Source organism: Phocoena sinus, chromosome 2 (assembly GCF_008692025.1).
Source record: "Phocoena sinus isolate mPhoSin1 chromosome 2, mPhoSin1.pri, whole genome shotgun sequence".
NCBI classification, from domain to species: Eukaryota; Metazoa; Chordata; class Mammalia; order Artiodactyla; family Phocoenidae; genus Phocoena; species Phocoena sinus.
In genome coordinates, this window is record NC_045764.1 from 60,046,712 (window position 1) to 60,069,198 (window position 22,487).

The window sequence follows — 22,487 nt, forward strand, 5'->3', positions numbered from 1 at the left end:
CACCAGAAACCAAATCAGCTGGAAACTTAATCTTGGACTTTTGGCCTCCAGACTGTGAGAAAATAAATTTCTGCTGTTTAAGCCACATGTCTGTGGTATTTTGTTATGGAGCCCAAGCTAAGGCAGCAGGGACTGAGGATCACAGAAAGCACTCAGTAAATGGGTGCTGAATAAATCAAATCAGTTGGGATCTGGGCAGCAAGGCACTAGAAAGTAGCACCAGGATCTGTATCTACATTCCTCCCAGCAAAATTTCTGCCTATATCACGATGGAGAATGGAATAGGGACAGGTTCCAATGTGGAGCATCCAAAGAGGGGTTCCTCTCCCCAACTAGGAAGTCAGAGGAACAGAACATCTTCTCTGATGCAGAGTGGAGCTGCTCCATGCGCCAGCAGCACAGAAAGGCCAACGGCTGATTCTTCAGGCTGTTTCACTCTATGATAACTAGGAGTTGGTGTGGGGAGCAGATCAGTGTGCACTGCTATCATCACTTTGCTCTTTTCAGGCAAGCCTTTCTCCCTGCTATTAACAAATCACCATTATAGAGGTACCATATGAGGATAAACTGCTTGTCCTGGGTTAAACCTTTAAATATCACCTGATGACTCTAATCAATATTCTACTGCAGTTATATTAAATAATCACTGACTGAAACTGTGGCCTAGAGGTTTGAATAAAGGCCTAGAAATTAGAAACTCAAATTTAATCCCAGCTCTGCCACCGATGCTACTCTGTCCATGTCTCCCATTATTCATCTATAAAATGGGTGTAGCGACATTTACAGGAGTATATATTAACTAGGAATTTCACATAAAGTGCTTCGAAGAGAGTGAACAACTGTGCCAATGTTGAGAACTTTAAGAGTGCTCGACAGGTCAATGAATCAGTATGCATCACTGTGGCCCTTAGTGGTCACAGACATGCCTCCTTGAACTTAGGCTGCCTTTATAAAAGACATGGTAGATGCCTACAGACTCAATGATCACCAAAAGAGTGCAACAAAAATTACTAACAGGCCAAACATCTCTAAAGTCAGAGTCTGGCTCTGACACCTACTTGCAGAGTGGCCCTGGGACTGTCGATGAGCCCCTCTGTTTCTCAATTTCCTATAATAGGAAGAATGCACTGTCAGAGATACTGGGACAACTGAGGTAACGTGAATGAAAATTACGAATTACATAATAAGATACAGGTATTTGACTTCAGATTCATTAGGCGAACAAGGAAACAAAACGGACCAAATAAGTAGAGGAATTCTCAGTTTGATTCTTCACTTTGTAGTACATTCATTATGAGACTCTAAACAAGTCAGTTTACTTCTCTGGATTTTTAATCACCTCCCCAAAGAGAAAGGAACATAAAGCTATCTGAAGACCACCCCATAACCATTCTGCATCATTTTGTGATTACAATAAAGTGAGATATTTATCAGTTTTCTCTAAAAGAGGATTATTTAAAAATTCAATAGTAAGGACTTTATGAACTCATCTAAGCTTTAGGAACAATATGTCAGCAAACGTAGATGTGCTGATAGTCTAGAAGTTTCTTTAGAGCAAAGAACATATGATCAGAAGAATGAGCTGCTACTTTCAGCTTCTGTCTCCAATTTTTTTCTTTATGAGAAATAGGAATTTGATCTTCAAGGCCAGTTTGGTCTGAAAAGATGACTTTGATAGGTCGTCTTAGCAAAGAGCAGATAATACAAATTAAGATATAACTAGAGCACACCTGAAACTAATATAACATTGTAAATCAACTATACTTCAATTAAAAAAAGTGTTCTTAAAAATTTTTTTAAAAGAAGATTGTACATACCAAAAAAAAAAAAAAAAAAAAAGATGTATAACTGGAGCATAAACATTAAAAAAAAAATTCTAGCTGAACTTTCCAGAGAGAAGGACATCACATTGTACCATAATCTAAGAAGTATTTGGACTTTCTTTTCCCATACTCTGTGTGCATACACACATGTATATAAAGAGACTCAGACTCTGGTTATTTTAGTGAGTAGCAAACCTGACTAGTGTTTGACCAGAATGGCTACAGGCCACTAGCATGCCTGATGACTACAGACAAATCAGATATTATAACTTAGTCCAGGGGTCAGCAAACTTTTCTGTGAAGAGTCAGATAGTAAATATTTTAGGCTTTAGAGGCCATATGGTGTCTATTGCAACTATTCAACCCTGCTGTTATGGTGCAAAAGCAGCTGTAGATAACATGTAAAAAAAAAAATGAGTGTGGCTGTTTTCCGGTAAAACTTCATTTATAGAAACAGGTGAAAGGTCAGATTTGGCCCACAGGTCACAGTTTGCCAATTCCTGGTCTATACCCCTGAACCTTGGAGTGGATTAGAGGGACTCCGAGGATTGACTCCTGGATTATTTAGGAATATAGCTGAGTTCTAAGGACCCTAAGAAGATCAAAATGGTCTTGGAAGGGTATAAGAAGGCTTATACAGATGACTAGCATTCCTAAGGGAGCAAAGGTGTGCCAAATCTAATCTGCGTGTCCAGAACAGAAGCTGGCTGAGGTATGGACAGCAGTGTAAGGCATAGCTGGATTCCTGAAATGGTTCTGGGAGTCCTAAAGAAACTGGACTTATATGGTATCCAGGATGGATACATGGTAGGGGTCTTTGCTAATTAGGAACATGATGTGCAGGGATGGTGGAGCTAGAAAGGTTAGTCAAAGGTCAAGAGGCCATTCAGGGGGCAAATGATATCCTTAACTTCGGCTGAGAGTGTTATCGTTATTTTAGGCGAGTTACAGTGATTTTCTTAGTTATTGACTATTTTTCTAATTGATTAGAAAGAAAATTTTTGAGCTAAATTTTTTTTGTTTTTCTTTTATGGGCTGTGCTGTGCAGCATGCGGGATTTTAGTTCCTGACCAGGGATTGAACCCGTGCCCCCTGCAGGGGAAGCATGGAGTCTTAACCTTTAGTTAGACATGGAGTCTTAGTCTCTTGAGCTAAATTTTTAAGTACATGTATGTGACTGGCAATAGATATTGCCTACCAATTATGAAGTAAATACGATTTTAGTTAATAATCAAGAATTTACCACCAGTTTACTGGAAAGACTACTAAAAGGGTATATACTTTGGGAAGAAGTAAATTGAATCCAGAAGGGAAGAATGAAATAAAGATGGAATAGTTTAAAAAAAAAGTGATAAACGTGATTAAATCTAAAATTAAAAAAGATGATGCAATGTGATGGGGAGTGACTGAGAGTGGGGGGAGTTTCTTATGATTGGGCAGCCAGTGAAGAATCTTCTGAGGGAGTGACATTTAAATCGAGAGCTGAATGACAAGGAGCCAGCCATGCAAAGATCTGAACGAAGCATACCAAACAGAGTGAATAGCTGGTATAAAGGGATTAGGCCTGGCACTTCTGAAGAACAGAAAGAAAACTCCTATTGTGAGAAGTTTATGAGCAAGGTGGTGAGCAGGAGACAGGTTATATTGGTAGTTAGAGGTCAGATTGTATAGGGACTTCCTTCACTGTGTTGAAACAATGGGATCTGCATTTTAGAAAGAGTACAAGACTGTTCCAGAGAGACTAGAAGGGGTGAGAGATTAGGCAGGGAGATCAATTAGGAAAACACTTTATGATATTTTGGGTGTAGGGGATGAAGGGAAGAGAAAAATCAAAGATGGCTCCTGGGCTTCCCTGGTGGCGCAGTGGTTGAGAGTCCGCCTGCCGATGCAGGGGCCACTGGTTCGTGCCCCGGTCCGGGAAGATCCCACATGCCGCGGAGTGGCTAGGCCCGTGGGCCATGGCCGAGGAGCCTGCGCGTCCAGAGCCTGTGCTCCGCAACGGGAGAGGCCACAACAGTGAGAGAGAGGCCCGCGTACCGCAAAGAAAAAAAAAAAAAAAAAAGATGACTCCTAGTTTTCTAATCCGAGCGACTAGATGGATGGTGGGACCATTTATCAAGGGAAGGCTTGGGATTGAATAGATTTGTAGGGAAAAATCAAGAGTTATGTTTTGAACACGTTTCATCTGAGATGTCCAGTTGATGTTTAAGTGGAGATATCAAGTGGATAAGTTATATGTGAATCATGGGGGAAAGAGATCAGGAGTGGAGATATAAATTTGGGGTCAAAAGAATATATGTAATATTTAAAATCTTGATACCAGATGATGTTTAGCCAGGGGTTAGCCATTAAAGTTTAAAGAACCCTTTAGGCATATGGATATGAGGGGGAAAAAAACACACCTATCTTTTAGAGCTACCTACTGAAATTTTTACAAATGAAATGATGCCTGGTATTTGCTTCAAAATAATGGGGGTGCGGGGACTTCCCTGGTGGCACAGTGGTTGAGAGTCTGCCTGCCGATGCAGGGGACGCGGGTTCGTGCCCCGGTCTGGGAAGATCCCACATGCCACGAGCGGCTGGGCCCGTGAGCCATGACCGCTGAGCCTGCGCGTCCGGAGTCTGTGCTCCGCAACGGGAGAGGCCACAACAGTGAGAGGCCAGCGTACTGCAAAAAAAAAAATAATAATAATAATAGGGGGAATGGGATGAGGTATAGATGAAACAAGATTGGCCATAAATTGATAGTTGTTGAAGTGTGGTTTTGGGGTAAGTGGTGGTTCATTTTATGAATCTATCTACTTTTGTATATGTTTAGAATTTTCTATCATAAAAAGTTTAAAATAAAAAGAGGGGAGGGCTTCCCTGGTGGCGCAGTGGTTGGGAGTCCGCCTGCCGATGCAGGGGACGTGGGGTTCGTGCCCCGGTCCGGAAGGATCCCACATACCGCGGAGCGGCTGTGCCCGTGAGCCATGGCCGCTGAGCCTGCACATCCGGAGCCTGTGCTCCGCGGTGGGAGTGGCCGCAACGGTGGGGGGCCCGCGTACCGCAAAAAAAAAACCAAAACACACACACACACACACACACACACACACACACACACACACACAAAACCCAAAACACAACAAAACAAAAAAAGGGGGGGAATTCCCTGGCAGTCCAGTGGTTAGGACTCTGCGCTGTCACTGCTGAGGGCCCGGATTCAATCCCTGGTCAGGGAACTAAGATCTCACAAGCTGTGCGGTGTGGCCAAAAATAAAGAACAAATTTTTTTAAAGAAAGTAAATAAAAGGAACTATTTTAAGCTAGTCTCCATTAAAAGTGGTAGAAGCAGAGATGGAGAGAAGTAAATAGATTTGGGATTAAAAGGTGGTCCCCCATTAAAAGGTGGTAACAATTCCATGGTCAACATTTTAAACAAGGCACTCAGGAAGAAAGCAAGCCCGAATAACCGGAGGTACATGAGCAAGAGGGTAAGTAAGATTAATCAGGTAGACAGAGGTCACATATATAGGGCCTTCTTCAGTTTGGAGATATGACTGGTTTTATATTTAAGAAAGGGCACTTAGCTGTTCTAAGAATAGAATGCAGGGGGGAAACATTAAGCAAGGATTATCTTAAATTCTGATGTCCTAAGCATAATTTGTAAAGAAGTCAACTGTTATTGCTAGGTACTCTGCTAGATGCTTTACAGATATCTATTTAGTCCTCATAATATCTCTATAAGGTAGGTATTATCATCACTGTGGTACACGTTGGGAAACTTCAGCTCAGAGAGGTTAAGTCAAAAGTCACACAACTACCAGTGGTATAATTAGAATTCAAATTTTTGTCTGTCTGACTCCAGTGCTTGCATTTTTCTCACTATGCAATATTATTCCCCATGCTATGGACACCAAAGAGTTGTAGAGATGGTAGGTAAACTAGTGCTTTTAAAAACGATAATGGAGAAATTCCCACCTGGTCACAGACCAGACTAACCACTAAATTAATTTCTCTTGATCCAGACTAGCCGGATGGAAATGATGCCTATGGATACATTGTTGAGCCAAAATTTGACTGGTATCCCTGTCACCAATATTTTGCCCTTCCAGTTCATTTTAAATACTTCTGCCAGTAGAGATTTTATTTAAAAAAGAAAATCACACTACTTTCATCCTTAAAAACTGTTTCTGCTACAAAATCTATAACATAAAGGGCCAAACATTTCAATGTAGCATGCAAGGCTCTTCAGTCTTTCTCAGCAGTTCTCAAACTTTTTCTCTTAAAAATTATTGAGAACTGTAAGGGCTCTTGCTTATGTGGATTATATCTATTGACATTTATTACATTAGAAATTAAAACTGAAAATTAATTAATTCATTAAAAAATAATAAACACTTTAAATATTAACCAAAATAATATTTTTTTCAAATCGATTTAATATCTGGCTTAATAGAAGACAACGGAATGCTCATATGTGCCACTGCATTTGATCTGCTGTGATATGTTGCTTTGGTTAAAGTATATGAAACAGATCTGGTCTCATCCACATATGTAGGTGGGAAAGGTAGTATTTATAGTCTTCTAGATAATCGTGGATATTCTTCTTTGGTACTATATCAGAACTTGGCAAGTGGTAGTTTCTTAAAAGTTACTTGCAATATGGAATCTAAAACAATACCAATGAACTTTTTGTACTCAGTTACATTAAATCCCTTGGTCTAACTTGCAGTTTCAATGGATCTTTTACTCATGCATAATTCTGTAACATCCTGCATTGGGTCATTTGGAAATAACCGGTTCACTGAGTTATGTGGATCTTCCAAATGTTGACACATTTCATTATATAATTTTAACAATCTTTTTTGCTAATGCCACCACCAATCTCATCAGAAAAAATGTTTAAGTATTAGGAAGCTGTCACGGTAGCAGATACAAGTTTGCAAAAGTTCTTATTTTGCTTGAAAGTGTGAATTTTATTATTGACAACAAATACTGTCAGTTGTTTTCCTTGAAGTAATAGGCCCACTATGTTCATTAAGAAAATATCTGCCAAACACCCAGGTCTGTATAACCACAGCTGGTCTGCCCCTTGTTCTTTCAAGATGGTCCATGAAAAAGGTGCTGGTTCAGCTTTGTAATTCAAATTTTGAAACTCAAACTATTTTACAAGAGTTTTTCCTTGAGACAGCCATACTTTGGTATGCAGCGTAAGTACTCCCTGTGTACTTCTCATTTTATCACACAGAATTTTTAAACAGACATATATTCAAGGGTTGAGATTTAATAAAATTTAGTACTTTATCAAGGACATTCTTAAGTGAAAATGGTGTTTGTTTTTTAAAGCTACTAGTACCATATGGTGCCATGGTTTTGATTTGTGCAGGTATAAGTAGTTTTACCCATTATTGTTTTTGCATCATCAGTGCAAATGTCAACACAGTGAAAAAGACAAATAATGTCTTAGTATTATTATGAAAATGGTGACTTTTACATGGTCACTATTTGACCTTGCATGGACCACATTTGAAGAACCACTGGTCTATTCATTATCCTTTTCCAGTCACCGGTCCTGCTTCTGTTTGTCATCATCATCTATGACTGCATATATTGTTCCTTTCGCCTACAGTGTCTTCCTCAGCCTGCTGGCAAAATCTTATTTGTCTTTTAAGATCTGGTTTGTATTTCATCTCTGAGAAGCTGATTTCATGTCCTTTTTTTTAGCGGTACGCGGGCCCCTCACTGTTGTGGCCTCTCCCGTTGCGGAGCACAGGTTCCGGACACGCAGGCTCAGCGACCATGGCTCACGGGCCCAGCCACTCCGTGGCATGTGGGATCTTCCCGGAGCGGGGCACGAACCCGTGTCCCCTGCATTGGCAGGTGGACTCTCAACCACTGCGCCACCAGGGAAGCCCTGATTTCATGTCTTTTAAGCTGATTTAATCCTTCTGATTTTTGCGCTTCTGTGCCACTCTGAACATACGTTGTTTTAGCATTTATCACATTGAGGGCAGAGGGGTTAGTATCATTTTCAAGCACCCACTATGTGCCAGACCCTGTGCTAAGTCTTTTACATATTTTCTTATTATATCCTCAATCAATTCTATGTGATAGGTATCATTACAGCCACTGTACACTGAAGGACCAGATAGATAGCTGAAGCTGAAGTCAAACCCAAGCCCACTATTTCAGCAGTGTGGTAATCTTTCCCCCATTTATCCCTATGGCACATATACAGCACAGTTAAGATATTCAATTTATGTCGCCTGAACAGGCAAATAAATGAACTTCGTAACAATCTCATCTCATAATGCAAGACTCTACAAAGTCCCTCATCTTTCAGAGCCTAGAGTTTGGCCTTTAGTAGAGTATTTTTCATTCCTTATATACCGTTTAGATTTGGAATCTTCATTTACTTATAGAAAAACTGGCATTTTGATTATATACCGTTTAGATTTGGAATCTTCATTTACTTATAGAAAAACTGGCATTTTCATTTCTTCCAGCAATGTGTTCCCAGCCGTGGGATGGTAATTTAATGATTACACTGCCATCAAGCTGGAAACATAAATGTTGACATTTGACAGTAATGTTTTTCCCTCTCAAAGATGCTTCAAGTAAATACTAATGGTGTATCCAAGTAAATGAAGTAACTGTTGGAAAAGCAAATGTATATTTTTCAACATGAGTATTCAAGTTTTAAAAAGTTAAAAAAAAAAACCTATTTGATGCTAATACCTCTTTTTCTACTTAGTCTGGGACCTTATGAAATGTGAAAATTCCAGTGTGCCTCTACAAAAAGCTTAATACCTCAAATTTGCTTTACTTAGACTACAGTACATTATCTTAAGAATGGTGGGAAGACCAGTGGTTCTCAAAGTGTGGCCCCAGGATTAGCAACAGCATCATCTCCTGGGAACTTGTTAGAAAGGACCCAACTCAGACCAACTGAATCAAAAACTCTGGGGGCGGGGCCCAGCAATTTGTGTTTTAATAGCCCTCCATTTATTGTGATGCATGGTTAAATTTGACAACCAATGGGGCAAATGTGCTGCATCATTTGGATAAATGGATGTTACATATAAAGAACTAATAAATTTTGGAAGATACGATTGGCCCATATACAAGCAAATCTGTGAAAATATAAGCTGTATAGTAAGAGGTCTGCCATACCAAGGACCCAGGCTATCCTCAAGCCTATATACAGTGGCACGCAGCCAAAGTAGAGAAATCTCATTCCACGGAAGAGAAGCCAAATTATTCCTTGACTCTGCCTTCCAGGATGCGGATAAACATATCACAGCCATACTTAATGAGGAGTAAAGCCATTTGTTGATCTGCAAGAACTATCTGCCATTCCGTCATAGGTGACTCCAACCATGTGCTGTTTAAATTGCTTATTTTCTATATAAAACAGCAACCTGCAATACATGTGTTTTATTACTACTACTTTCAAGTACCAATGACAAGCCTATTCTACCCAGAAATATATTCCACTATTCTACTTGCTTTGTTATTACATGGATTTAAGGAAAATAGGGACTTGTTAGCATTTTGACTAGTTGGGGGTATGTAAAAAGCTTATTTTAGTAAAGAATATATATAAAACTTCCTGGCATTTTGCTAGAAAAAGTGAAGGCATTAAGTGTTCATTTTTATTTACATTTTTCTAAAGAAAAGCTGGTGAGAGAATCTGCTCTGAATCAGAGTTTTCTGTCTTTGCTGGGAGGAAGCCAGGCCTGGTAGAGAAGGCTCACTGTAACTCAAGAGGGAGGAAGACTCAGAATCAGATGAATGGACTACTCAGGACATATCTTTGCTAAGAACAGAAAGGACAGGTGATATAAGGAAATCATCCCATTTGTTAATACAAACTTGGATAACAGTTCCTTGTTTTTATTGGCAGTACATTAATTTTGATTAAAATACAAATGAGAAAGAAAAAACTTAGGCTTCCTAAACATAAATGTTTATGTGAATGATTACAAGTGAAAATATAAAAATTTTGTTTGATTTTATGTTCGTTAACAATGCAACATTATAGGAAGAATACCAGTTTTACAGTGAGACAGATCAAGGTTTGAATTCTCCCTCTGACAATTACTAACTGTATGAATCTGGCCAATTCTAATTTCTCTAATTTTCAGTTTGTAGGGCTGTTACAAGGATTTGAGATAAATATTTGGGATGTGCCTTATACAGGCTAGGTGATCAATAAACAGTTATTCAAGTATTAAAGAAAACTGATGCTTAGAGAACTGGTGTGGGTGTACAATTTGCCTAGTTGGATTGAGAATTATATCACTGGGTCACAATCTCAGTAACCAACTTCTCTTATTTCACCTACATGTTAAAAAACTATAAACTGCTTGCCCTTTCCCCCACCTTTCCACAACACATGAAATAAGGACAGAAAGAGACAGAAATTAAAAAAAACAAATATTCCCTTAAAAAAAATAATGGAGATAGAGATAACACCTTGGTGAAAGCCAAAAAAAAAAAAAAAAAAGGTTAAGAGTTTGATTTCATTTATAGTGAAGGAAAGAATAGTATCACCATTTATTCATTTGATCCTGTTTCTTCCTCACACTATCATAGCAGTTCAAAGCAACAAATTATTTATTGCTCTTAAAGTACTATGGATTTGCTTTTCTTTTAAAGCCCCTCTGCATTTATCAGAATGCAGCAGGCTACTTTAGCTAAAGATCCAGGGCCATAAACCTTGTTCAGTGCAATAAGATCACTTTAATAATATTCTAATCTTGAAATGCAGTTGAAAAGATAGATGATGGTCGCTGAGTGCTACTTACAAACAAAAATGGCTCTCCAACAATCTTAAAGATGCAAAAAACTTAGCAACTGAAAATGTGTTTTAAAAAATTCCCACATTCTGCCAGTATATTTTACATACCTGAGAATTTTCTTAGGAATCTGTGATGGAGAAGAATGACTCCTCTTCTTCTTCTCTGAGTCCTGTAGTAACCCATCCTCTGCTCTACCCTTCTCTGTGACTGCTGACTGCTCTGCCCTGGCTTTGCCCTGATCCACACTGAGCTGGCCTTGGGCAGGGTCACACCTGTACATGAAGACGATGGCTGGCTTCTCGCTGGACTCTCCTTTTGCCTCTGTGAACCAGTGATGGCGCTGAACTGGAGGAGGGGGCAGCATGTGGATGACTGTGCCGTCCAGGCCCACCAGTTTCCCTTTCTCTCGGTCTTTCTCTTTGTCGTCCTCTTCATCTGTTTTCCGACGGCGGAAGAAACTTTTAAATGATATCCAGCGTTTAGGTTTTGCATCAGCGGCCCGCCTGCTGCCTTCAGAGTGCAAAACTGATTCAGCTTCCGTTGACCTGGTAGGGCTAGTTGGCTTGGTCCAGTTGGTGAAATGCCTCTGCAAAAGGTTACTTGCATGGTAAGGGGAGGAAGTCGAGCGTGGTGGGGGAAAGGGGGGTGGCGGCTCACCTTGGGGGTTAGTCACTAATTTGGAGGGAGGGGTGGTGACTGGCTTTGTGAGTGGATCTTTCTGTACTTTGGTGGTAGGACTTTCTGTGGTCTGAGGTGCTTCAGCCTCACCACTGGGCTGGGATGTGAAGAGAGACTTGGGCCGGACTGGTGTACTCTTAGGTGTACTCTTAGCAGCACTGGCATCGGGAGGAATGGCATAAAGCTCTTCCACACTGCAAGCTTTAGGGCCAGACTGGGGCATTTCTGGAGGAGACTGTGGGGGCTGGATAGAAGCCACGATCTGAGAAAGCACGGTGCTTGCCTTCTCCCTGGCGCTGCTGCTGCTCACTATCGGAGACTCCTGAGTGCTTTCTGTTTTGGCCACAGGCTCTTGAGTGGTTCTCTGGAGCTTTGTTGGGGAGCTGTGGCTGGAACTGTAGCTCCTCTGTGGTGAGGACTGACCTCTGTTAAGACAGCTGTTAAACTCCTGAACCTTCTGAGCCACTGAACCCCTTTTACGCTCTGTGCTGTTTAAAAACCCTTTAGCTTGGGGACATTCAGTGGCTTTGCTAGTGGTGTTATCAGACACTTTGCTTTCAGTTTCTATTTCTTCATAAGTATGGCTTATTACACTTGTGGTTTTTTCCTTCACTGAAAGTTCTCCACTTGTTCCGAGAAAACTTTTGTAAATGGCTAGATTGTCATATGCATTTGGATTGATTACAATGGGAACTTTGATAGCATTTTTGGAACTCCGAGCATAAGTTGGCTCATCGTGAATGATAATTGGAAAAGGTGGCATACCGGCATTGTTGTAACTATTAAATTTTATTTCAGACAAATTAGGTGACTTAACAGGGATGGTTTTGGAGGAAATGTTTGTAGCTGTGGGTGAAGTAGGTGCTGATTTGTGACAGTTTTTCCTTGGAGGGACATTTGGTCCAGTCCCACCGCTAATTAATTCCACCTTAGGTATCTTTTGTCGTGGACTGGTACTGGAAGTCCATACTTCCTGGTAGCGGATTGCACTGGATTTTTGGAAATGGGCACTTATTTGTCCTGATGTCAGTGTGGGTGATGTCACTGGAGAGTTTGGAGTAGAAGATGAGCTTTTCGTCTTGGGACTGTTAATAGGGCCCTCGAGGTGCTCACTGGCCATGGCTGCTGACACATCCACGACAGTATATGGCTTGCACAAAGGCTGTTCCAGATTCACAACTCGGTAGGGCTTTGCTTGCTCTTCTACAGGAACGAGGTTTATTGTTACTGCTTGCCCAGTAATATCAGTAGGGGCTTTACTTTCTTGCTTCTCAGTTTGTACGGCAATCTTGCCATCCTTCTCTTCCAATCGGAGAGCAAGGACTGCTTTGTGCGTCTCTGGAACTTTTACTGAGCTTTTGGATGCTTGTGCTGAGTCCTTCTCCTGATTATTACCAGAGAGGCTTTCATAATTGGGCTCACTTTCCTTCATGTCCTTAGAATCTCCCGGGTTACCAGGAGCTATTCCCACATTACAAATCTTCTGGGATAAGCTACTGGCTGTCTCAGAACGTGATTCTTCTGTTAAAGAGGAATCTGGGGATGTGGAGTCAGATGACACTATGCTCTGAATGCTTCCTGGTCCATAGGAGACCACAGAATTCTCTTCATAACCATTCAGGATTTCATCATAACTGTCATCATAGTCTACAGCACAGATTCTTTGCAGAGATTTATTTCGCAGGGGGACAGTATTCCATTTTTTGTCCACAAAGAATCGAACAGGAGACAAAGTGTTTGCCCTAAAGTTGGCAAAGCGAGGTTGCCCTCTCATGCGAATCTCCATGGCCAGCAGTTCTTCATCGCTCTCATCCCAGCTCTCGTGCTCCTCCTCCATGTTACTCAAAAGCACATCTTCCTCACTCTCTTCACCACTAGAAAACTCTGGGTAACAGAATCGACCCCCTTCATTACTGATCACTTCTGTGCTCCCACTCAGAATAACATGCTTGCCCTGAGTATCCTTTATTCCGCCCATCATGCAACTTGGTGGAAGTTTTCTTTCCAGTGATCGTTTATAGCAATCATTTATTCTTCCTAAGAATGTTTCTCTGGAGTTTGTTTCATTTCCTTTTATTTGAGGGGTGGTATCCAAGCCTGCTATCTCCTTTAACACCTCAGTTAGTCCACTATTGTTATTTGATATCTTCTTTGCACTATCATTATTCCCATAAGGCTTAGGAACATGGCTAAATCCTTCAATGTCATCTTCATTATTATTATTAAGTGGTTTCTGATTCAAGGCCATCCTGTTTCGGTTCCAGCCTACGATGACAGGTTTGTTCTCACAGTGTTCTTGGATACTAAGCTCACCACACATACTTTGCCCATCTGCCACCATCATAGTGGGCTTCACAGCTATAGTGGGTTTTTTAGCCACAGGAGGCCGGAAATTTCTGGTGTTCCTGATTCGGTGGTTGTTACTCTGATTGGCATTAGTTTTATTGCCATGGGTGATGGGTGCCTTCTCAGGGTCTGGGGGGAGCTGATGTAAGCTTTTAGGTTTAAAGCAGTTCTTGCATTCACCAGGTTTCCAAACGTGTTCAGTAAAGGTATTACAAGCAGACATTTTTAAAAATAGAACTTCACAGACAATGCTTTCCTTTCAGTGCATGGCAAAACTTTCATCTGTTAGTTTTCACCTCCCCTATGTTTCATAGCAGCTCTTGTAAGTGTGATCAATCTGTTGGGGGAAGGGGGAGAGAAGAAGAAAATCTGAATGGAAAAGGTACTGTGAGGCTTATCATGCTGAATAATTTGAAAATACTGGCTCCAACTTTTCCTTAAAATAAAAGATTGAGAGATAAACTAATTTGGGCACTTTATGAACTCTCTTTGGCTAATGAGCAGTTTTGGAATGTTAGTTTTTTAACCATAATTTTATGCACTCTCATTGAACCAAGTATAACATTTCATTTGATGTCTCTGTGACAATGATACTGTGAGCTTCCCCTCCCAGAAATGTCTTTGAAACCGTTCTTTCTGTTATCCTCCAACCTGAAGCTTCTTGGTCCATTGTGGGTTCCTCTTCTTCTGCCCACCCTTTATATTTGGATATCTCATAGACTCCTCAAACACAATGCATTCAGGACTAATCTTCTGTCCACCTCTTTTCTCAACTCTAAGGAACTTTTGTACTCTAACCAGCCCTCCTCTACCCTCGAGGCCACCTTCTTCCTCTGTCTTTATCCTAGTTCAGTTACTGTCACTATCATCCACCTACATAGCTAAGCTTCAACCTTCAGACCATTCTTGACACCCCTCCCCTCACTTCTAATGCCATATCCTAAATCCTTTTGTAAATTAATCTTGCCAATTTTTTAATATTTTGTAAAAATATTTATTTAGGGCTTCTCTGGTGGCGCAGTGGTTGAGAGTCCGCCTGCCGATGCAGGGGACACGGGTTCGTGCCCCGGTCTGGGAAGATCCCACATGCCGTGGAGCGGCTAGGCCCGTGAGCCATGGCCGCTGAGCCTGCGCGTCCAGAGCCTGTGCTCTGCAATGGGAGAGGCCACAACAGTGAGAGGCCCGCGTACCACAAAAAAAAAAAAAAATATATATATATATATATATTTATTTATTTTGGCTGCGCTAGGTCTTCGTTGCGGCATGTGGGCTCTTTTTTTAGTTGTGGCGTGCAGACTTCTTAGTTGCGGCATCTAGTTCCCTGACCAGGGATCAAACCTGGGCCCCATGCATTGGGAGCACAGTGTCTTACCCACTGGACCACCAGGGAAGTCCCTAGTCTTGCCAATTTTATCTATTACATTTCACTGGAACTCCTTTCCATTACCAGACACTGCCAGTAGTTCAGATGCCCACCATCTTTTGCCTAGATTCCTGCAGTAGGTTGCTAACTGATCTCCATGCCTATAGTCTCACCCCTTTCCAATCCAACCTCTCTACCCTTGCTACTCAAATTATGGTCCTCAGACAAGCAGTATCAGCCTCATCTTGAAGCTTGTTAGAAATGTATTATCTTAGACTTGCAGTTTATCCTCAAGATCCTTAAAGAATCTGAAAAAGAATGAATATATGTATAACTGAATCACTTTGCTGTACACTTGAAACTAACACAACATTGTAAATCAACTATACTCCAATAAAAATTTGAAAAAAAGAAAAAAAAAGAAATTTAGTATCTTAGGTCCAATTCCAGACCTACTGGATCAGAATTTGCATTTTAATGAATTCTCAGGTTGACTCCATTGTTTTGTACTACTATCAGATTTTCCTTCCTAAAATGCTAATATGATCATCTTATTACCTAGCTTAACTATTCTGTGGTTCAATATTACCTAATGCATTGGCTCCCAAAGGTCAGATAGGGGTTGCTAGATAGGTAAGAACCACCTGGGGAAACACCCAGGTCAATCTCTAAGGGAAGAGTCCAGGAATCTGATTTCTACTTCAGGTAATTCTATGTGCATTGAGGTAATGGAACCTCTGAGTCACAGGATGGAATACAATCCCCTTAGGTTTGCATGATATAGTCCTTGCCTCCCTTCTAGCCTTATGTATTAAAAATCAACTAGTCTTATCATACTCTAAATGCCGCTGGGCCACTCATTTCTCCTGGGTACCATCGAAGCCACTTGGACATACCTCCATGAACAAGCACTTTCATTTTAAATTATCTGTTTTCTCACTAGTTTTTGAGCTTCTTTAAGCCTGGGATATATCATACTCATCTCTGTATGTCTAGCATAAGGAGCGGGATAAACACTGGTTGATTAAATGTGCTGGTTTTGAGGCTTATCTTTAAAAAATAATCTCGTGGCTCTCTCTCTCTCTGTCTCTCTCTGTCTCTCTCTGTCTCTCTCTCTCTCTCTCGTCTCTCTCTTAGGCACATAGCTATAGACCTTCCCACAGAACACCACTACAGTCTTACATTTCCACTTTGGATATTATCATAAAGCTGGCAGTAGGCATGTACATGTAAGAACTATTTTAATAGCTGAAAAGTTTAACTTCATTCCTGTACAATGACAGTGACAGGATCCTTGGTTTGGTCAGAAACGCAGCCTTTACCCAAGTTTCAGCACATTTTTAAGGAAGGAAAGAACATTTTATTTAGTTAATATATACAGAGCTACGCCCCTTGTAAACAACACTCATAGAGCACTTTGCCTCAGTGGATGAAGTGCAGACAAAGATCAAAGAATTCCACACAGAGAGCCCAATGACTTGGCCAAAATCTAAGTTCACTCTTTGCTGGAGACCACTGAATGGCTTTTTTCAATAAAGTAAAAATATATTTTTCAAGTGTCTGTTTGAAAATATTTATTTACTCTTTCAGATATTCAAAAAGCTATATCCCTTAGTTGATAAAACCATTTCCTGCTAGTCTGAGACTGAAACATTTTGAGCAAGGAGAAGAATGGCATAAAATTAGGCTGAAAATGAGAGCAGGGTCCAGATCATGTGGGGCCTTTTATAAGCTTTTAAAGATTATGGAGTTTATCCTAAGAACAGCAGGAACCCACCAAAGGGTTTTAAACAGGGGAAACAAGATGATATAATCGGCATTTAAAAAAGACAGCTCTGACCAAAAATCATGAAATACTTAGGTATAAGTCTAACAAAACATGTGCAAAATCTAAAATCTATATGCGGAAAACTATAAAAGACTGAAGATATCAAAGACCTAAATAGAGAAATATATCAAGTTCTCTCCATGTTGTTAAGATGTCAATTCTCCCCAAGCTGCTCTGCAGATTCAATGCAATTCTAACCAAAATCCGAGTAGGATTTTCTGTAGAAATCAACAAGCTGATTCTAAAACGTACATGGAAAGGCAAAGAAGCTAAAATAGCCAGAAACAATTTCAAAAAAGAACAAAGTTGGAGGACTCATATTACCTGATTTCAAAACTTTTTAGCTACAGTAATCCTGATAATGTGGTATTGGCAAAAGGACAGAAACATAGATGGGGGAAATGGGATAGGCAAACTACAACCCATATGCCAAATCTAGCCTGTTGCCTGTTTTTGTATGTCCCTAAGCTAAAGATGTTTTTTAAATGGTTGAAAAAAAAATTTTTTTTAATATTTTGTGACAAGTGAAAATTATATGAAACTCAGATTTCAGTGCCCATAAATAAAGCTTTATTGGAACATAGCCAGGCTCATTTGTTTGCATATTGTCTCTGGTGGCTTTTGTGCTACAACGGAGAGCTGAGTAGTTATGACAAAATATGTGGCCCTCTCATCACTTTGCAGTGCTTTTCAGCACTCTACAAATTGCAGCGTTTCCACTGCTACATGAATCACATGTGTGAAAAGACATTTTCTTTTTTTCATAAATTAATTTTTTTATTTTTGGCTGCGTTGGGTCTTCACCACTGTGCGCGGGCTTTCTCTAGTTTTGGCGAGCGGGGGCTACTCTTCGTTGCGGTGCACGGGCTTCTCATTGCAGTGGCTTCTCTTGTTGCGGAGCACGGGTTCTATGCACGTGGGCTTCAGTAGTTGTGGTGCATGGGCTCAGTAGTTGTGGCTCGCTGGCTTAGTTGCTCCATGGCATGTGGGATCTTCCTGGACCAGGGATCGAACCCGTGTCCCCTGCATTCAGGTGGATTCTTAACCACTGAGCCACCCGGGAAGTCCCGAAAAGACATTTTCAAAGATAAAAATATGTGAAATTTCATTACAGATATGCATCAATAGATGAACATGTGTAATCAGTTTTTTTTTTTTTGTTTTTTTTTTTTGCGGTATGTGGGCCTCTCACTGTTGTGGCCTCTCCCGTTGCGGAGCACAGGCTCCGGACGCGCAGGCTCAGCAGCCATGGCTCACGGGCCCAGCCACTCCGCGGCATGTGGGATCCTCCCGCACTGGGGCACGAACCCGTGTCCCCTGCATCGGCAGGTGGACTCTCAACCACTGTGCCACCAGGGAAGCCCTGTAATCAATTCTGATGACAGGAAGCACTAACTTTGAACCCGAATTAAGCAAAATTAATCATTGGTGATCTTAGCACAAATTATCCCTGTCCCCAAAAAAGAATTCCATTCTTCTTATTAAGTAGAGCTGTGTTACAAAAAATTATACTCAATTTTTATATATTGAATTTTGTCCAAAAAAATTCATGGCAATTTATTTTCTTTCCTGTTATACAAGTACCTATATAATACCTTGGTTTTTGCTTTTTGGCCTGCAAAACCTAAAATGTTTATGATTTGGTTCTTTAAAGAAAAAGGTTGCTTGACGCCAGATATAGATCAGAATAGACATAGAACAGAATAGAGACCAGAAATAGAGCCTCACAAATATAGTTAACTGATTTTTGATATAGGTGGAAAGGATACTCTTCAACAAATGTGCTAGAAAAACTGGATATCCATAGGCAAAAAAATGAACCTTGATCCATACATCACACCCCATACACAAAAAGGAACTCAAAAGGGATCACAGATTGAAGTACAAAATGTAAAGCTACAAAACTTTTGGAAGAAAACATAGAAGAAAATCTTTGCAACCCTGGGATAGGGAGAGTTCTTAGATACAACATCAAAAGCATGATCCATAAAAGAAAAAACAGATAACTTGGTCTTCATCAAAATTAAAAACCTTTGTTCTTGTATATGTATAACTGATTCATTTTGTTATAAAGCAGAAACTAACACAGCATTGTAAAGCAATTATACTCCAATAAAGATGTTAAAAAAAAAAAGAATTCAATTCACAGCTATTGACTTTTTTCCTCCTGTATTTTTCTTCCCTCTTATAAAAGAAATAAACTATACTGATATATTAAAAAAAAAAACACCTTTGTTCTGACAAAGGTACTGATAGTAAGAGAATGAAAAGACAAGCCCCAGATGAGAAATTTTTTGCAAAATACATAACTGACAAAGAACTTTGTATCCAGAATATACAAAGAACTTTCAAAATTCAACAAAACAAATCCGATAAAAATAAATAGGCAAAAGATTTGAGCAGATATTCCACCAAAGGTAAATGGATTGTATATAAAGACCAGAATATCGTTAGTCGTACAGAAATACAAATTAAAACTACAATGAGTACCACCATACATCTATCAGAATGATTAAAATAAATTAAAACAAAACCAAAAACTGGGACTAGGGAGGATGTGGAGCAAATGAGATTCCCACATAGTGCTGGTGGGAATGCTAATGGTCCAGCCACTTTAGAAAACAGTTTGGCAGTTTCTTATGAAGTTAAACATAAACTTTCCATGTAACACAGCGATCACATTCCTAGGTATGAAAAATTGTGTTTACACTAAACACTGTACACAAAGGTTGACAGGCAAAAACTGGAAACAATCCAAATGTTGTGTGGTGGTTATATGCCTGCATGCATTTGTCAAAACTCATAGAATTGGACAGTTAAAAAAAAAGGTGTTTTACTGTATATAAATCAAACCTCAATAAATCTGACTTAAAAAAATAAAAGGCAGTTCTGGTTGCTCTATAGAGAATGCACTGGGGGGAGAACAGTACAGGAGGCCAGGAGACTGTTTAAAGGGCTGTTGTGGACAAAATGAGATATGATAAGGATCTGGATTAGGATGTAGCTTCAGGGAAGGCAGATAAAGGTATATGAATGAAACACTGGATTTTGGATCTTGAGGTTTTGGGTTTATGTATTCAAATGATTTGTGGGGCCATTTATTGAGACAGACAATATTGGAGGATGTGTAACTTTTGGAGGGAAGATTGTGAGTCCGTATTTTGTTAGCCTGCATACTATACAGCAAGTAGCTGAATTTAGAAGTTTGGAACACAGAAGGGAAATCTGCTGTTCTTGTCTGTTTGGGAACTACTAGTATAGGAATCTCTAGGCCAAAAAGAAATTAGAGTGAGCTGGGGAGGTAGCCTTGGTGGGTGAACAAGGGAGAAGAGGATAATCCCCAAAGAAAACTCAAAAATAACAGCCGTAAGTGTGATGATATAGAAGCCGGATGAGATTTCATTGTAGCGGGGAGGGGCTGGTGGGGGGAGCAGAAGACTTCAAATGCTGCTGAGAGGTAACAGAGAATGAGGACTTAAATGTGCCCACTGAACTTGGCAATGTGAGCTCACTGGTGATCTCAGCACAGAGTATTTTGGTGCGGTGGTGGGGATGGAAAGCAGACTGCAGTGAGTTGAAGAGGGAAGAGATAGAGTAATTTTAGATAACTTTTTGGAAAAATTTAAGTGGGAGGTGGAAGAAAGAAAGAGCTGGGAGTACGGAGGAGGGGGTCCAGAAAGGATTTCCTTATTTTAAGATGGCAGAAACTAGATCATGTTGACTACAAATACTGGAAAAAGACACAGGGGAGTGGGAGAGGCTGAAAAGACAGAAAAAAAAGCAGTAGATAATTACAAACCTTAGAATGTTAAAACTGAGCAGGCCCCTAGTTCAATACTTCTGTTTTATGGACAAGGGAAACTGAAGCCCAGAATAGGCCACACAAGTGAATGAGAAAGACTGAGAACAGCAACTCAAGGCTATAGCTACCTACAATATGTTTTATTTTTAAATTACTTTTTTTTGTTGTTATATAAGATAATTTTTCTTTTCTTATGTACGCTCACTGTGAAAACTCAGAAAAGCATAAAGAAAATGAAATCATGCATAATCCTGTTATTCTGAAGTAACTTCTATTAGCAGTTTGAGGAAGTTCCTGTCAGTCACCAAGAATCTTTAAAAAAAAAAAAAAATTCCTGTCTATGTGGTACTGACGACAAAGAATACAGCGTCCTGGCCTAAATCTTGTTAACCAAGTTAAAACCCACTGATGATAAGAGAGGGACTAAATTTCTCTTTATAAGTAGTACAGTATATTTTCTTTTTCCAAGACTGGTAGATAAATAGTAAAAATAATTCTCCACTTTGAGTGCAAGTAAATTAATTCAGTCAAGAGATGCTGTTGAATTGATAAGCAGCTATCACATTACCAACAGGACAGACAAATAAGATTCACCGGGAACACAATTAGCTTATGTCAGTGTTGTGTGCAGTAGAAAGCCATCAATAAAACTGAGACCTTGGATTTGACATTCTAAGTTCTGTGTACATCTGTATTCATGCTGTTATAAAACCAAGAGATGAACCAAGCAAAAGCGTTAGCAAGCACCAGATGGGGCTGCTGTCTAAGCCACAAAGCCTTAACTATGAGGGTTTCATTTTTCAATACTAATTATGTTTGGAGACAAAGATGTGCACTTAAAGATACTGTCAAAACTATTTTAACTTATAACAGGCTCTCAGAAAGAGAAGCCATACCAGTTGTAGCTCTGTCCAAAGAGCAATCCTTGGGCCTTACTGCCTTTGTAAAATGACTTCAATGGCAATCAATAACTAGCAGCTTTGCCTGCTCAACACTGACACCTCCAAAATAGGAAACTCTAGCCACCAAAGTTATGCTTGAGAAATAAAAAATGTGCCTCCTGAGGCACTTAAGCAAGGATTTTTGACAGTCTACCCTGGTGTCTTCTATTTATTTGCCAAAAGAGGTCTGCTATGGAGCATCAAAATGGAATGTTTGATAAGAAAAAACTCATTTGCCTCCACATTCCTTATAATCTCAAAGCAAATCCTGCAGATGAAATGGTCGATGGGAGAGTTTAATGGCTGAAGCTGCCCTGAGGAGCTAGCTAGGATTCCATGATCTAAAATCTGATTTCATATTTGACAGTTTTCAAGACCAAAGCCCTTCGGGCTATAGATGAAGCTATTCAAGAGTAGCCTAATTTCACTTCCAGTCATGACAGCTTTTTTAAGAATCTATTACTGTTTTTTACTCTCTCTATTGCTATATGGACAATGACATAATTACTTTGCTTCTAGTCTAACAGTTTCAAGCAGACTTGATACAAAACAGCCAAATCCACACAGGATTTCAATCTTGAATAGATTCCTCAAGCTAGATGCAATTTTCAAGTCAGTGAAGAAGGTGAGAGTGGGTAGGTGGTATATTAAATACCATATATGGAGCATTTCCTAAAGGCACCCAAGGAGAATCTGTTAATAAGCGAGGATGGGGAATGGACTGCTCAGCTCCTTCCCCAATCCTGTGACTCCCAGAGTCCATTATCTCTCTTCATAAAATCTGTCACATCACCAAAGAGGCAGAATCAAGAATCCTCGCTGTTGTACATGGGCTTTTAAGGATACTCTTCAATGAGAAACTATCGCCCATATGTCATCCGACACATTACTGTAGTCCATCTCCTGGCTACTAAAGTAAA

The 22,487-nt window shown here is 40.0% G+C and overlaps 1 protein-coding gene across 12 annotated transcripts in view; it reads right to left on the reverse strand.

Moving 5' to 3' along the window:
* The window catches only part of PEAK1 (pseudopodium enriched atypical kinase 1), a 302,708-nt gene that overhangs the window by 48,950 nt on the left and 231,271 nt on the right, over positions 1–22,487 (reverse strand). For all 12 annotated transcript variants that reach the window (XR_004348631.1, XM_032623947.1, XM_032623954.1 and 9 more), the window contains one exon: positions 10,717–13,970. Coding sequence is in view for 11 of the 12 variants with exons in the window: in XM_032623947.1 (XP_032479838.1) it covers positions 10,717–13,856 (3,140 nt within the window). In the remaining variant the exon portion in view is untranslated. The remainder of the gene's footprint in view (positions 1–10,716; positions 13,971–22,487) is intronic.